At 54.2% G+C, this 12,795-nt stretch overlaps 3 protein-coding genes and 1 long non-coding RNA gene across 5 annotated transcripts; 1 reads left to right on the forward strand and 3 right to left on the reverse strand.

Annotated features, from left to right (window-relative positions):
- Positions 1-69: 69 nt before the first annotated feature.
- On the reverse strand, positions 70-2,125 carry CTRL (chymotrypsin like). Its single transcript, XM_066348422.1, has 7 exons — positions 1,970-2,125; positions 1,307-1,410; positions 1,135-1,214; positions 933-1,014; positions 589-769; positions 369-502; positions 70-281 (listed from the first exon to the last, which is right to left on the reverse strand). Exons 1-7 carry the CDS (start codon positions 2,019-2,021, stop codon positions 120-122), a joined length of 795 nt encoding a protein of 264 aa, XP_066204519.1. The 5' UTR covers positions 2,022-2,125; the 3' UTR covers positions 70-119.
- A 2,800-nt stretch (positions 2,126-4,925) lies between these two features.
- On the reverse strand, positions 4,926-7,491 carry PSMB10 (proteasome 20S subunit beta 10). Of its 2 annotated transcripts, XM_066349873.1 has the most exons (8): positions 7,304-7,487; positions 6,999-7,086; positions 6,812-6,909; positions 6,563-6,703; positions 6,175-6,290; positions 6,007-6,065; positions 5,222-5,373; positions 4,926-5,098 (listed from the first exon to the last, which is right to left on the reverse strand). In XM_066349873.1, exons 1-8 carry the CDS (start codon positions 7,357-7,359, stop codon positions 4,987-4,989), a joined length of 822 nt encoding a protein of 273 aa, XP_066205970.1. In that variant the 5' UTR covers positions 7,360-7,487; the 3' UTR covers positions 4,926-4,986. The 2 variants fall into 2 exon arrangements, with proteins under 2 accessions (XP_066205970.1, XP_066205971.1); XM_066349874.1 differs by lacking the exon at positions 5,222-5,373 and having other exon boundaries at positions 7,304-7,491.
- Positions 7,492-7,932: 441 nt separating this feature from the next.
- LOC136381312 (uncharacterized) lies at positions 7,933-11,056 on the forward strand. The gene is made up of 2 exons (XR_010747052.1): positions 7,933-7,979; positions 10,903-11,056. It is a non-coding gene; the product is annotated as an uncharacterized lncRNA (long non-coding RNA).
- Positions 9,088-12,716, reverse strand: LCAT (lecithin-cholesterol acyltransferase). The gene is made up of 6 exons (XM_066349872.1): positions 12,527-12,716; positions 11,632-11,788; positions 11,437-11,552; positions 11,250-11,345; positions 10,930-11,154; positions 9,088-9,684 (listed from the first exon to the last, which is right to left on the reverse strand). The coding sequence occupies exons 1-6, from the start codon at positions 12,672-12,674 to the stop codon at positions 9,110-9,112; spliced, it is 1,317 nt and encodes a 438-aa protein (XP_066205969.1). The 5' UTR covers positions 12,675-12,716; the 3' UTR covers positions 9,088-9,109.
- Positions 12,717-12,795: the final 79 nt, after the last annotated feature.

Here is a 12,795-nt window from a genome sequence, read left to right on the forward strand (position 1 = left end):
AGTGGGAAATGACACCCCCCCTGCCTCCCACCCTGAGCCAGGAGGACAGATCAGAGGACACAAGAGGACAGAGTCTGGGGTCTTTATTGGATTAAGAGCGGAGGGGCCTGTGTGTACGCTCAGCTTTGGGCTGTGACCTGGTTGATCCAGTTGCTGAACTTGCTCACCCGAGTGTACATGGCAGGTGCGCGCACGTTGCAGTTGCCGGTGCCCCAGGAGACAATGCCTGTAAGCACCCACACATTCCCCCTCTGGCAGACCAGAGGGCCTCCGGAGTCACCCTGAGGGGAGGAAGGGGAAGAGTCAGCATTAGGGTGTGGGGGGTATCAAAGGACAGTGTAGAGGACAGGACAGGTGCCAGTGCTCACCTGACATGAGGAGGCCCCTGCGCCACCTGCACAGATCATGGAGTCGGTAATACGGGAGCCCCAGTACTGCTGGCACTCTCTCACAGTGACTAGGGGCAGGGCCACCTGCTGCAGGCGTGCTGGGGTCACATTGCCTGTGTGCCAGGAATGGGTGGTTAGGCCTTAAATGATTTGTCCCCACCCTAGCTCTCCCACCCAGATCTTTGGCCCAAGTTCCTACCTGTGCCACTGAGGCGGCCCCAGCCAGTGGTGACACACGTGAGACCTGTTGGCAGCACCTCATTTGGGGAAGCCAGGCAAACTGGTGAGATGCGTGCTGTGTACCTGGCTGGAGAAGCGAGCTTCAGTAGCGTCAGGTCATTGTTGAAGGTGGGGGCATTCCAGTATGGATGTGTGATGGCCTGTGGAGCCACGAAGAGGCCATGTTGGATGGGGTGAGCACAGGTGCCATGGTTGATGGGTGCTGAGGAGGCTAGGCCAGGGCATGCCCTGGATTTCTCCTCCCCAGAGCCACCCACCTGTACTGCCCACTCTTCTTCCCATGTCTGCAGCCCAGGTACTCACCCGCGAGATGGACAGAACTTGCAAAGGCTCGACGCTGGATGATCGGTCATACTTGCCCAGAACGACAAAATGACGGCCAGGGCTGCAGTGAAAACGGGGTTAGGCAACCACAGGGAGGGTAAAGCAACAAGAGAGGGGCATCTAAGAGGAAGGAAGTGGGAGACGTGGGCTGGGGTAGGGCAGGTGGAGTGGAAGCACTCACATGACATTGCAATGGGCAGCAGTGACTACCCAGTACTCGCTGATGAGGGAACCACCACAGAAGTGGAAGCCATTCCTGTCCTGGGGTCAGGAGTGAAAAGTGGGAGGGGAACTCAGGCTTTGCCTAGACATGAAGCACCTGGGGTCCTGCCCCTCCCCCAGAGTGCATGTACCTGCAGGGACACCTGCCAGGGCCAGGAGCCTGGCACTGCATTCTCTCCGTTGACGATTCTCTGGCTGAAGCTCAGTGCCGGTTTAATGGCAGGAACACCGCAGCCTGGCCATTGAGCTGGTGAGGACCTGCTTCCCACACCCCAGCCCACCTCTCCCCCTCACTCCTCCCAGGTGCTCCCAGCTCTGCACCCCAGAGGGGTCCAAATTGAGAGGGCTCATCAGTACTCCGTCTCACCCTGAGCTCCTGGGCACCTGCACAGTCTTGGTCATTCCCACCCCACCAGCCCACAAGTGCTGTCCACTCTCCATCTCTCTCCAACTTACTCCCCACTGTTCCCTAACTCCATCCTCACCCTCCAGCCCAGGTCACTTGTCTTCCTGACCTCTGGGATAGTCTCCTGGCCTCTCTACCCCCTCCATGCAGCCAAATGGCTCTTCCTAAACTACATGTCCAACCTTCACCTCTCAGCTTCTGAAACCTTGGCGCCTGGGCCTGGCCTGAGCTCTTGTCCATCTCTCTTGCTTCCTTGCAGCCTTGGCACATTTCCTTTACCCATTCTGTCCACCTGCTTCCCTTCCAGCCCGTCTGGCTCCTTCCCCGACTCCCTGGGCAGGAAGCCCGGGCTGGTGCTGGGAATCAGGGCTGGTCCAGGCCCACTCACCCCAGGAGGAGCCGAGCAGGATCAGGGTAAGGGTCAGGCTGAGCAGCAGCATGGTGGCAAGTGGGAGCCTAAGAACTGGGCCTAGCTTTATGGGTTTCCTCGTCCTTGGGCTGAAGTCCCAGGCATGGGGCCAGGACAGCTGTATGGACACAGCTCTGTCTCACGTTCTATTCTGGAACAGGGTCTCTCTAGGCTAAGGTCCTTAATCCAGGCCTGGACTTATCAGAAAGAGCCCAGGTGTGAGTTTCTCATCTCCACCCCACAAAACCTGGCCTCTGGCTACCTAAACCACTTCACACCCCAAATGCTGAGCACTGGGTCCTAAGGACTTAATGGTTAAATTAAGTTTGTGGTGACCACCTGGTGGCTGGGATCAGGAAAGTCTCCCAGGCCTGTCAGGGGCATCAGACTCAGAGAAGCCTGCTCAACACCCAGGAGTGTTGACTGGTGAAGGGAATGACCAAGCTGTACTAGCTCTGCTGTGGAAGGCCGCGGTCATGTGGCCCAGACAGGGGTTCTAGCAGGTTGTGAATTTTTTTTTAAAGAGTTTATTGATTTGAGAGGGGAGAAAGAGAGAAAGTGGGTGGGGGAAAGAGCGGGAAGCATCAATTTAATAGTAGTTGCTTCTCATATGTGCCTTGACTGGGCAAGCCTGGGGTTTCCAACTGGTGACCCCAGCATTCCAGGTCGACAGTTTATCCACTGCATCACCACAGGCCAGGCCAGATTGTGAATTCTAACAGCTATTTCAGTGATTCCTCATTTTAGAACAGGAGTCACAGTTTGCTCACACAGATGGTGACTCTCCCACCAGCACAAGCTGTGGTTGGACCCAAACCTTCATTTGTCTGGCTCCAAAGACCACACTCTTTTTTTCTGTGTGTGTGTGTGTGTGTGTGTGTGTGTGACAGAGAGAGACAGGGACAGATAGGGACAGACAGAAAGGGAGAGAGATGAAAAGCATCAATTCTTCGTTGTGGCATCTTAGTTGTTCATTGATTGCTTTCTCATATGTGCCTTGACTGAGGGGCTACAGCAGACCTTGTAACCCCTTGCTCAAGCCAGCGACCTTGGGCTCAAGATGGTGAGTGTTGCTCAAAGCTGGTCAAACAAGACCACCCTCTTAAGATGATGCCTGGGAGACGCCTGGCACATAGGAGGGCAAGGTGTGCGCCCTTGGTGACTGCCCTACTTTGTATGGAGAATACTTGTACAAGGGTGACCATCATTGAATCTCTGACAACATCCATGCCTTGGGGTTCATGTGGGCAAGCCCCTGGTATCTACAGCCTACTTGTTGTCAAGAGTGAACCAAGGGAGAGATGAGGCCTCTGTGTGCAAAGTTGTAATGGGTAAGTAGGATGGCTTTCTTCTATGGGTGTGGGGGTTTTGACTAATTCAAGAACATACGAGTTAAGCCTGACCAGGCAGTGGTGCAGTGGATAGAGCGTCAGGCTGAGATGCGGAGGACCCAGGTTTGAGACCCCGAGGCTCTTGACCAGCTTGAGCGCAGGCTCTTCTGGTTTGAGCAAAAAGCTCACCAGCTTAAGCCCAAGGTTGTTGGCTCGAGCAAGGGGTCACTCAGTCTGCTGGAGCCTCCGGTCAAGGCACATATGAGAAAGCAATCAATGAACAACTAAGGTGTAGCAATGAAAAACTGATGATTGATGCCTCTCATCTCTCTCCGTTCCTGTCTGTCCCTTTCTATCCCTCTGACTCTCTCTCTCTGTCTCTGTTAAAAAAAAAAAAAGAGCTAATGGTTGAATAGAAGGATGGGTGAATAGATATGTGGTAAAGCAGATATAAAAAAAGTACTAATTGTCAAGTCTGGTGGGTATATAGATGCAATTCTTCTATTATAGTTTTATCTTTTAAAATATGCATAATAAAATGTTGGGAATAAAGCATAATCGGGCCCAGGGTTGTCCAGCCTAGAGTAGGACCTCCTGAGTTAGGCAGTTAGTTGCAAAGTCCCAGTGGAGCTCAGCCATTCTGAGGGCAAGATGCTGCTACCAGCACCCAGCACCTGGGCCTGGCACTTAGTGGGCACTCAGCAAGTATTTGTTGGATACGTGTGTTGTATCATCTGTCTCCACATGAGTGCTGTGACCCCTATTAGCCCAGAAAGCTTGGAGTCAGTGCCCCCACTCACAACCCAGCTTCATGTTACCACCTCAGGTATATCTGGTTGTGAGAAGGCTTTCACAGCCAAAGGTGTAGCAGGCGTGAGGACAGCTCTGAGAACTTGCCCTTGGAATCAGGGAGCAGCTCCTCTATCAGCATGTTAGCCATCTATGGAGTCCTGGGGGTTAAGGAAGGGACTTGACTGAGAGTCCTGAGCTTCTAAGTGGGGTCAGTATCTGGGGCATTTTGGGTTTTACAGCAGTCCCCAATGGACTAGACCAGTGGTCCCCAACCTTTTTTGGGCCACGGACCGGTTTAATGTCAAAATATTTTCACAGACGGGCCTTTAGGGTGGGAGGGATAAATGTATCACGTGACCGAGACAAGCGTCAAGAGTGAGTCTTAGAGGGATGTAACAGGGAATCTGGTCATTTTTAAAAAATAAAACATCGTTCAGACTTAAATATAAATAAAAGTAAGTTATTTATTCTTTCTCTGCGGACGGGTACCAAATGGCCCACGGACTGGGACCGGTACCGGTCTGCGGCCTGGGGGTTGGGGACCACTGGACATGCAGCAAAAAAGCAAGGTGTGGGGGTAGCAGGGGACCTCTATGGTGTGGAGTCAGAAGGGAGCTTTCTATCTCGAGCCTTCAGTGCTTACCAGAACTAAGATTCTAGAGGGGGTGGTCACCTATGGTGATGGGAGAAGGGCACCTCTTATACCAGACACTGGAGCCGTAGAAGGGACTGGCCCCTGCAGAGACGATACCTTAGCCATAGAGTCCTGCTGGATGCTCGCACCCTCTACCCAAAAACAACATAGCCATCTGTTCAGGTGTTTGTATTTTCTGTTTATTGCCCCTTGTTCCAAGCTCCAAGCCTCAGCCTACTTCACTCCACCTCCATGGTCTGCACGGTTTCCTCCACCAGCTCCAGGGGCAGTGGCTTCACTGTCTGGGACAGGACAGCTGTAGTCCCAGGGGCAAAAAGGTACATGCTGGGCCTGGGAAGGAGGAGAAATGGCCACTCAATATGGGCCTATCGTGTGGCCTGTTCTCTTGCAGCCCCCAACTGTCCCTGTTACAGTCCATCTTCCCCTCTGGCTCCCCATCACCTTTGCTCCCACCTTTCTATGGGCTTTGTGGGTGAGCTCAGTGTCCGCAGCATTTTGGCACCAGTCCCTGTGATCACACATGCATCCACATTGCCCCCGGAGCCCAGGTCACCCAGGATTCCTGCAGTGATGGCTTCCACCAGCAGCTCCTGTGCGGCCTCCAGCTGTGGCAATATGTGTGTGAGGCCTGATAGACCCTTCTGGTATCACTCTCAACAGCCTGGGGACTTTGTTAATCTTGAAGCCCAGACTACTTACCCAAACTCCTCTCTCTTCCTGAACCCCCATCTCGACCCTAAATCTCCCTCCCCTGGTCTCTGCCTCCCTCTCTCCAGAGACCCCCTGTCCCCACTGCCCCCATCTTCACAAACTTCTGAGTCACTTTCACTCGTGGCTCTGTTCCTAGTGGTTTATCCACCCAATCAATGTAGTCTTGGCCCCTAATCCAGTGGTCACTGCCTTTCTCTTCTGGGTCTTAGGTGCTTAGGGAACAACATACATCATCGATTTCCATCCCACCCAAACAAAATCCAGACACCAGACTCCACTTGCCATTTCCTCCCTCAGCTCCAAACAGCCCTCACTGAGCTTTGACTTCTCCCAGCAGTCCAAAACTATAGCTATAACGATAGTCTGTTGGAAAATAGCACTCCTCTACCCTCTCTCCACTCTCCACTCAGTCACCTCTTCTGAGAAGCCTTCCCTGGCCTCCAGACTAGACCAGGGTCCCTCTGTGTTCCCCTAACTCCCAGGTGCACTTCCCACTAACGATCACGTAGTTGACAGGTGTCGCTCACCGTCATGTTCGGCTGGAACCGGTCCTCCAGCACCGCCAGGGCCGCGTCCTGGCCAGAGCCTACAGGCAGGAGGGGAAGCTAAGTTAAGCCAGGGCCGTCCCAACGCAGAACAAACGTAAGGCCAGGGTCGCAGGGGCGGGGTTCGTGGGGACCTGCAGAAGCGCTCACCCAGGGCGGTGAAGGGCAGACGGCTATAGGAACCATGGGGATGCACACTGTAGAGCTGCGGTCCTGTCACGTCTACACCGCCCACGACCAGAGACGCTCCAATGTGGCCCTGGTACCTTAACGCGGAGTGGGTATGGTCATTTGAAAGCATAGAAACCCTGGACCTACTCCCCTACAACACCGCCCCTGGGTCAGAGCCCCGCCCCTTCCTCTGGTCCGGCACCTATTGACTGACACCGCTCCTTTGTTTTGCCCAATTCCTCCCCGGCTGGCCCCTTCCGGTCTCCCGGGACCTGGCACCCTGCCCTTTTCCCTGTCCCAACTCCTCTCAGCCCCGCCCATCCTTCAATGGCCCCGCCCCAGGGTCGTCTTAGCCCTGCCCCAGCACCGGAAGAGCTTCTGGCGTAGAAGGCGAGTGACCGTGGCCACGCGTGGCTCGCGGCCTGTGGATAGCGCGTGTAGTTCCATGTTGGACGACGCCATCCGCGTGGTCATCTCGGCGTCCGCGGCTACTCCAGCCCCACAGCAGCTGAAGGCGAAGGGAGGGCCGGTATGGGCGGGGCTAGGATGTGTGGGGACAGGGTGCGGGAACCCGAAGATGGTTCTTGTGTGGGAGAACGGGGCAGGGGATTCTCACTAGATTTTGGGCGCGATGAAGTGGATCTTCTCGCAGTTCTTGTCCGCCACGACTGAATCGTTAGTGGCCCGCGTATCCGCGCCCAGGATGACCCCGTCCTGGGGCGGGGGAAAAGAGGCTTTTGGCTCAGTGCCTGTCGGATCCCCGGCCGCCCCTCTATACCTCCCAGTCCCAACCCCCTGCTTACTCGAAACACAAGGCCCGCGATGGTGGTGCCAGTCTTGCGTGCATGAGGAACCCGGAGCCCCGGGAGGGTGCGTTCCAAGGAAGCGTTTCTAGAAACGGAGTGGAGTGGCCAATGTTTCGGTTCTTCTGGGACTCCCATGACGTCCCCCCAACTCTCACCCCCCGGAGTAAGCCTGGGAACCTAATCGCCCACTATATGTTAACCGCTCAGCCCTTCGCTATCAGTAATAAAGGCTCTTGGAGCTCCCACTCCCGGAGGACCTTACGGGGAGCATAGGCAGCTCGGGACCAACCACTCCACCTCACCTCTGGCAGTTCTCGAAAGAGAAGCCCCCTCGGGCCTCTAGCGCTGTTTGCAGCATCTTGGGGCGGTCACGGCAGTCCAGGGATTAGGGGTCGACGGTTAGAGGAGTGGGACCAGCAAGGAGCGAGAAGGGCGGAAGACTTCTGCAGGGCTCTAAGTCTGACTCTGCCTGCTTTCGCTTTCACCTTAACTCAGAGGACGCTGGCCTGTTTTGCATCTCGTCTTTCACTTTCACCTCTGATGCTAAACAATTTGGGAAGGGGGTGATGTACCTTGCCGGGTTTTCCATGTTAGGTCCTGAACAAAGAAACAAATCCTTCCCTTTTGTCCGTTGTTCAGCTCTTCCTCCCCCTTCAAGGCTGAGCCCCTAGTCTGCCTCTGATCCCAACTGTAATCTCAAATCCCCACACCCTATAAGGCTGTTGGACCTTTTGCCAGGCTCCTGTTTGCATTATTACAGGTCTCCCCACAGCATCAGGCATGGGCTTTTGTCCTTTGTCACTCTCCACCCAATTCATGCCTGTCTTTTGTTCCTTTGCCGCCTACCCTGGAAATCTCAACATGGAGGCTCAATTCTCTGCATGATGATGGTGACACTGCTTTTTCCTTTCATCTTCTCTATCTCAGGTGCTCTTTCCTCAAGAGGTGCCTGGTGGCTGTCCATCTAGTGGTTTAGAGGTATGCTGGCTTCTACCCATGGCCAAGCCTTATTTCATCTCCCAGATGGCCCTTTATTCACATCTTTTGCCTGTCTACTGCCTTGTTCTCAGCTAGCATCCTCCTAGCTATTGCACCGGCCTCCCTGGTTTCCCCATACTTCCTGGTCCCCCTTCCCCTACAGCTCTGTCCTGCAGAAAAGAAATCGTACACCCTCCCTGGTTAAACCCTTCAGCAGCTGCAACTGCTCTTCTGCTCAAACACAAGTCTTTACAAGGGCCCATGTTACCCTTATGCATCTGATCTCAGTGGAGGCACCACTTCCTCTGGGAAGCCTTTCCTAACCTACAGCACTCAGCCTCTTGTGCTCCCTAAACTTTTCTCAGACTAGTTATCTCCATTAATAACTAAACCTTCTTGCCTGACCAGGCAGTGGTGCAGTGGATAGAGCGTCGGATTGGGACACAGAGGTCACCGGCTTGAGCGTGGGATCATAGACATGACCCCATGGTCACTGGCTTGAGCAAGGGGTCACTTGCTCTGCTGTAGCACCCCCCGGTCAAGGCACATATGAGAAAGCAATCAATGAACAACTAAGGTGCCACAACGAAGAATTGATGCTTCTCATCTCACCCTTCCTGTCCCAATCTGTCCCTCTCTCTGACTCAGCCTCTGTCAAAATAATTAAACCTTCATTAGTGGAATGATCTGATTAGTGGTTGTCACTCCCCCAGATTCTAATCTCTTGTATTTCTTTCACCCACCTAGCACTCCCTGTCTAGAGTGTGTGGTGGGGGTCTCACCTGCCCTTTTAGAAGGTGGGAAGGACAGCTCAGATCTTCCTCATCCTGAACCCTTGGCTCCAGATGCCCCCATCCCACAGCTGTGTATGCAGCTGCCCCCAGTCCCCATGCCCAGAGCAGAGGCAGGCACTGCCTTAAAAGCTCAAGCAGGAGAATGGGAAGCTATACTTCTCAGGGTACCTAGTTCAATCCCCTAGTTCAATGGGGTTTTAACAAAGCCCATCTTGCCCTATACTCCACAAAGCACCAGGCCTGCAACTGCTGATGAATGAATCCTGGTGTGTGAATCCTGATGCCTCCCTCTCAACCCAAACACATAGCAAGGCTTACAGAAGCAAAGTATGGTCTTTATTCATGGGGCAGGGGCCCTGGGCTGGCAGCTAGAGGTTCAGAGGTGCTATGTCGGTAGGTACCCAGCAGGATGTCATTGATGTGCTCTAGTGTCTGGTTGCTGAAGACCATGTTGAGGTGCTGTGTCCCATTCAGAGGCAGCACGTGCACAGGCTGTGGCTGGAGGTCCTTCCACTGGGCACAGAGATCACTGCTGCGTGTAGCCACAGTGTCATCGCCATCTTCATAGAGCATATCCACAGGGTCTGTGTAGGGGAAGCCGTGGTCAAAAATGTAGGTGCGGGGTGTGGGCAGACCCATGCCATACAGACAGTATACTTCGACACCAGGTGCTGGGAAGCCTGCCAGCAGATCACGTGACTGTAGCCACATGTACCAGCCTTCCTCAAAGTACAGGTCTGCAAAGAAGCGCTGGAAGTCACGGCCTGTGTAGTTGAAGCTGGGTGTGGAGATGAACACATGGTCCTCAGGCCACACCAGATTGGAGGGAAACATCCAGGGGGACGTTGTCGTTATGCGTTGCTTCTGTTTCAGCCTGATGCTGGACATGATCGGGATGCCCTGGTTGTCACCTGTGGACATGGAGCAAGGTAGACAGGACGCAGGCCTGGCTGTCTCCCAGCCCACAACTTGTTGCTGAGCCCAAGTTCAACAGTATGCTCAAATTTTCTCCCAGCCTAATCCAATGACTCCATGACAGACGAGCAGTGGTAGTCAACCTGGTCCCTACCGCCCACTAGTGAGCATTCCAGCTTTCGTGGTGGGTGGTAGCAGAGCAACCAAAGTATAAATAAAAAGATAGATTTAACTATAGTAAGTTGTTTTATAAAGATTTATTCTGCCAAACTTAGTGAAAATCTGATATAAAGTACTGGGAAAGTAACTATTATTATATGCTTTAACTTGCTGTAACTGCTTTATAAATTTTATAAAGTAAAGTTACTTCCCTACTTTATAAATCACCATTATTGTGGAACCAGTGGGCAGTTAGAAAATTTTACTACTAACAGAGATACAAAAGTGGGCGGTAGGTATAAAAAGTTGACTACCCCTGGACTAGAGCAAGCCTAGCAGGTGCTTAATGTGTGCTTATTAAACGAGAAGCCCTGATGCTGTATGAGGCAGAGCTGCAGAACCTCAGGAGGGCAGGGGAGGTTTTCCTGAGGATGGATGTATGTGTGCGAAAGGTGGGGAGATGCTGCAGGCAGTTCTTAGGCACATGTCTGCAGTCTGCTGCACAGGGTCAGAGCTGTGTTCCAGGTAGGGTGAAATGAGACCGTGTTTTATTTGACACTAACTGATGAAGTCTGAGGAGGGTTCCCCTCACCTGACCATGAGCCCCTAAAGGAAGACCAAGGTTGCCTGGGCCCAGTAGGCAGTGGGTGTTCCACAGGTGTTAGCTATGCCATTCCTCAGGGAAGGGTAGGAGGGGCTCCTAGAGTCCAGCCCTGGCTTTGGTAAATCTCTCTTCAGTAGGGCAGATCCCCGTGCAAAGGGGCTTCTGGGAGCAGAAGGTAGCTGAAAGCTGGCTGGGTAGAACCTGAGGCCACAGGAAGAACCTGTGGCAGTCAGACTGCTCCGGTTCACTTCCCTCTGTTAAATTTTCCCTTTGTCATCACTAAGACAGATTCTGGCAGGAGCCACTCTAATGGTCCAGGCCATTAGTAGTGAGTGACAGGAACTATGCCTCAGGGGTGGTAGACAGTACTTCCAGCCTGGCACTGGGAGCAGAAGTGGGAGTGAGGGCAGGCCCGCGATCAGTTTCATTACACCTCTCAATCCCCCCACAGGATGCAGGTGATCAGAGGTTCTCTCACCTGAGGCCAAGATCAGCAAGGGCTTGATAGAGCCACCCCATGGAGCCCCAAGAGAGATGAAGCCATCAATAAAGCGATCCTTCCAAGACTGGGGCTGGCGCAGCAAGAAATAAAGCAGGTGAAGGCAGCCAAGACTGTGCCCAATGAGGAATACGGGCTTTCCATAAGTATTATACATCTCTTCCACCAGCCCGGAGAGCTTCTGGTAGTACTCCTCTTGCTGGCCTGTGGGGCAGAGGGGGGTATGGATGGAGTCAGGGCAGTGGGGGTTAGGGGCCACCTGCCCTGCCCTGAACCCATCATCCCGCAGAGACACTCACTGGGCTCCAGCCGCCAGTCATAAGGGGCGGCCCGCACCGTCTCATCTCGCACATATCCATTGTTGACCAGATTCTGCACCAGGGTGTGCATGTAACCTGTAGGGAGACAGCCGCACTGGGACTCTGGCCATGGCTCCTGCAGGCCCACCACAGCCTGGAGCCCCAGCCTTCCCCCCAGTACACACACCTGCCAGCTTGTTTTTGTCAAGGTACTCAACAGAGAAGGTCTTGCCAAAGCCAGGGACACGGATCTGTACACCAGGGGCGTTTGACACACGCCCAGAGCTACGGTTGTAGACAACCCTGGGGGAAATGGGACATTTAGCAGGCCAGCAACCAAAGGGCAGGGTGAGGGATCTGGGGCAGATGGGATGGCATATACCTGGTGTTATCAATCCAGCAGTCTACCCCAAGGGGTAGGAACATATTGAGATCCAGCCAGATGGTGAAGAAGTCCTCTGTTTTGCGGTAGCACATCCAGTTCACCACATCTGGTTTATCCAGCTTGGCTTCCAGCTGATTCCCCAGGCAGCCAGGCACTGCAGGCACTAGCCTTCACTCTGGATTCCTCGGATTTCCCCGGGATCCCTATCCCAGCCTAACCCCTCCACCCCACCGCAGTGACCAGCTTTCATCTCCCACACCCTCACCCCCTAGGGACTAAGAACACATCCTCTTTCTAATCACCCCCCACAACCTGTACCCCCAGCAGTGCAAAGCCCAGACTCCCCATAGGCAGGAAAAGTGCAGAGGCCAAGGCCACTGCCCTCTGCCCTCACAAAGCAAACACCTAGCCTGGCTCTCTATTACTGCCGAAGTCCACGGTAAGAACAAATAGGTATGGGTTGGGGGAGAGCTGGGCCTAGCAGTAGGGGGCAGGCCTTGATGGGCCTTTCCGGCTCTCCTGAGCTTAGCATCTTATCCTTGATAGGGTAGGGGCTGAGGAAGGAGTGGTGGGGCTTGGCCCAGGGTCCAGTGGCTGCAGCTGACCACAGCTTGTAATGCCCTAGTCAAGCCCTCAGGCACACACATAACCGCCCCCCACTCCACCCACCTGGGGTAGATAACTTAAGAGACATGGGAATGGTGTGGTAGGAGGGGAAGAGGTTAAGAGGTTGACTTCTCTGTAGGACAAGCCTTTGGCCTCTCCGAACACTGAGGTGGGTATCAGGACTAATGCAGGGGCAGAAGGACTTTGGCAGGGTTGACTGCCAGGGGCTGGGGCCCAGGCTCCCCAAGGTCTGGCCTGGTGCATCAGGGGCCTGGTGGGGGCTTACCGAGGATGACGGGCCGTGTGTGGTTACTGAGCTCAGCCTTGGGCGTGGTTTGCGGGGGGAACAGCACATTGAGGAGCCAGAAGGGGGTGACAGGGGGGAGCAGCAGCAGCAGCAGCACCCACTGCCATGGGGAGCCGGGCAGCCCCATTCCAGCCCTGGTGCCTATTGCCCAGTGAAGCAGTCTTGGGCTCGCCTTATCTGGAGTGGGGGTGGGAGGGGCCCTGGGGCCAGTGGGTGGGACAGACTGGCCAATGGGGATGGCCAGAGAT

The sequence above is a fragment of the Saccopteryx leptura genome, chromosome 9 (genome assembly GCF_036850995.1).
Source record: "Saccopteryx leptura isolate mSacLep1 chromosome 9, mSacLep1_pri_phased_curated, whole genome shotgun sequence".
NCBI classification, from domain to species: Eukaryota; Metazoa; Chordata; class Mammalia; order Chiroptera; family Emballonuridae; genus Saccopteryx; species Saccopteryx leptura.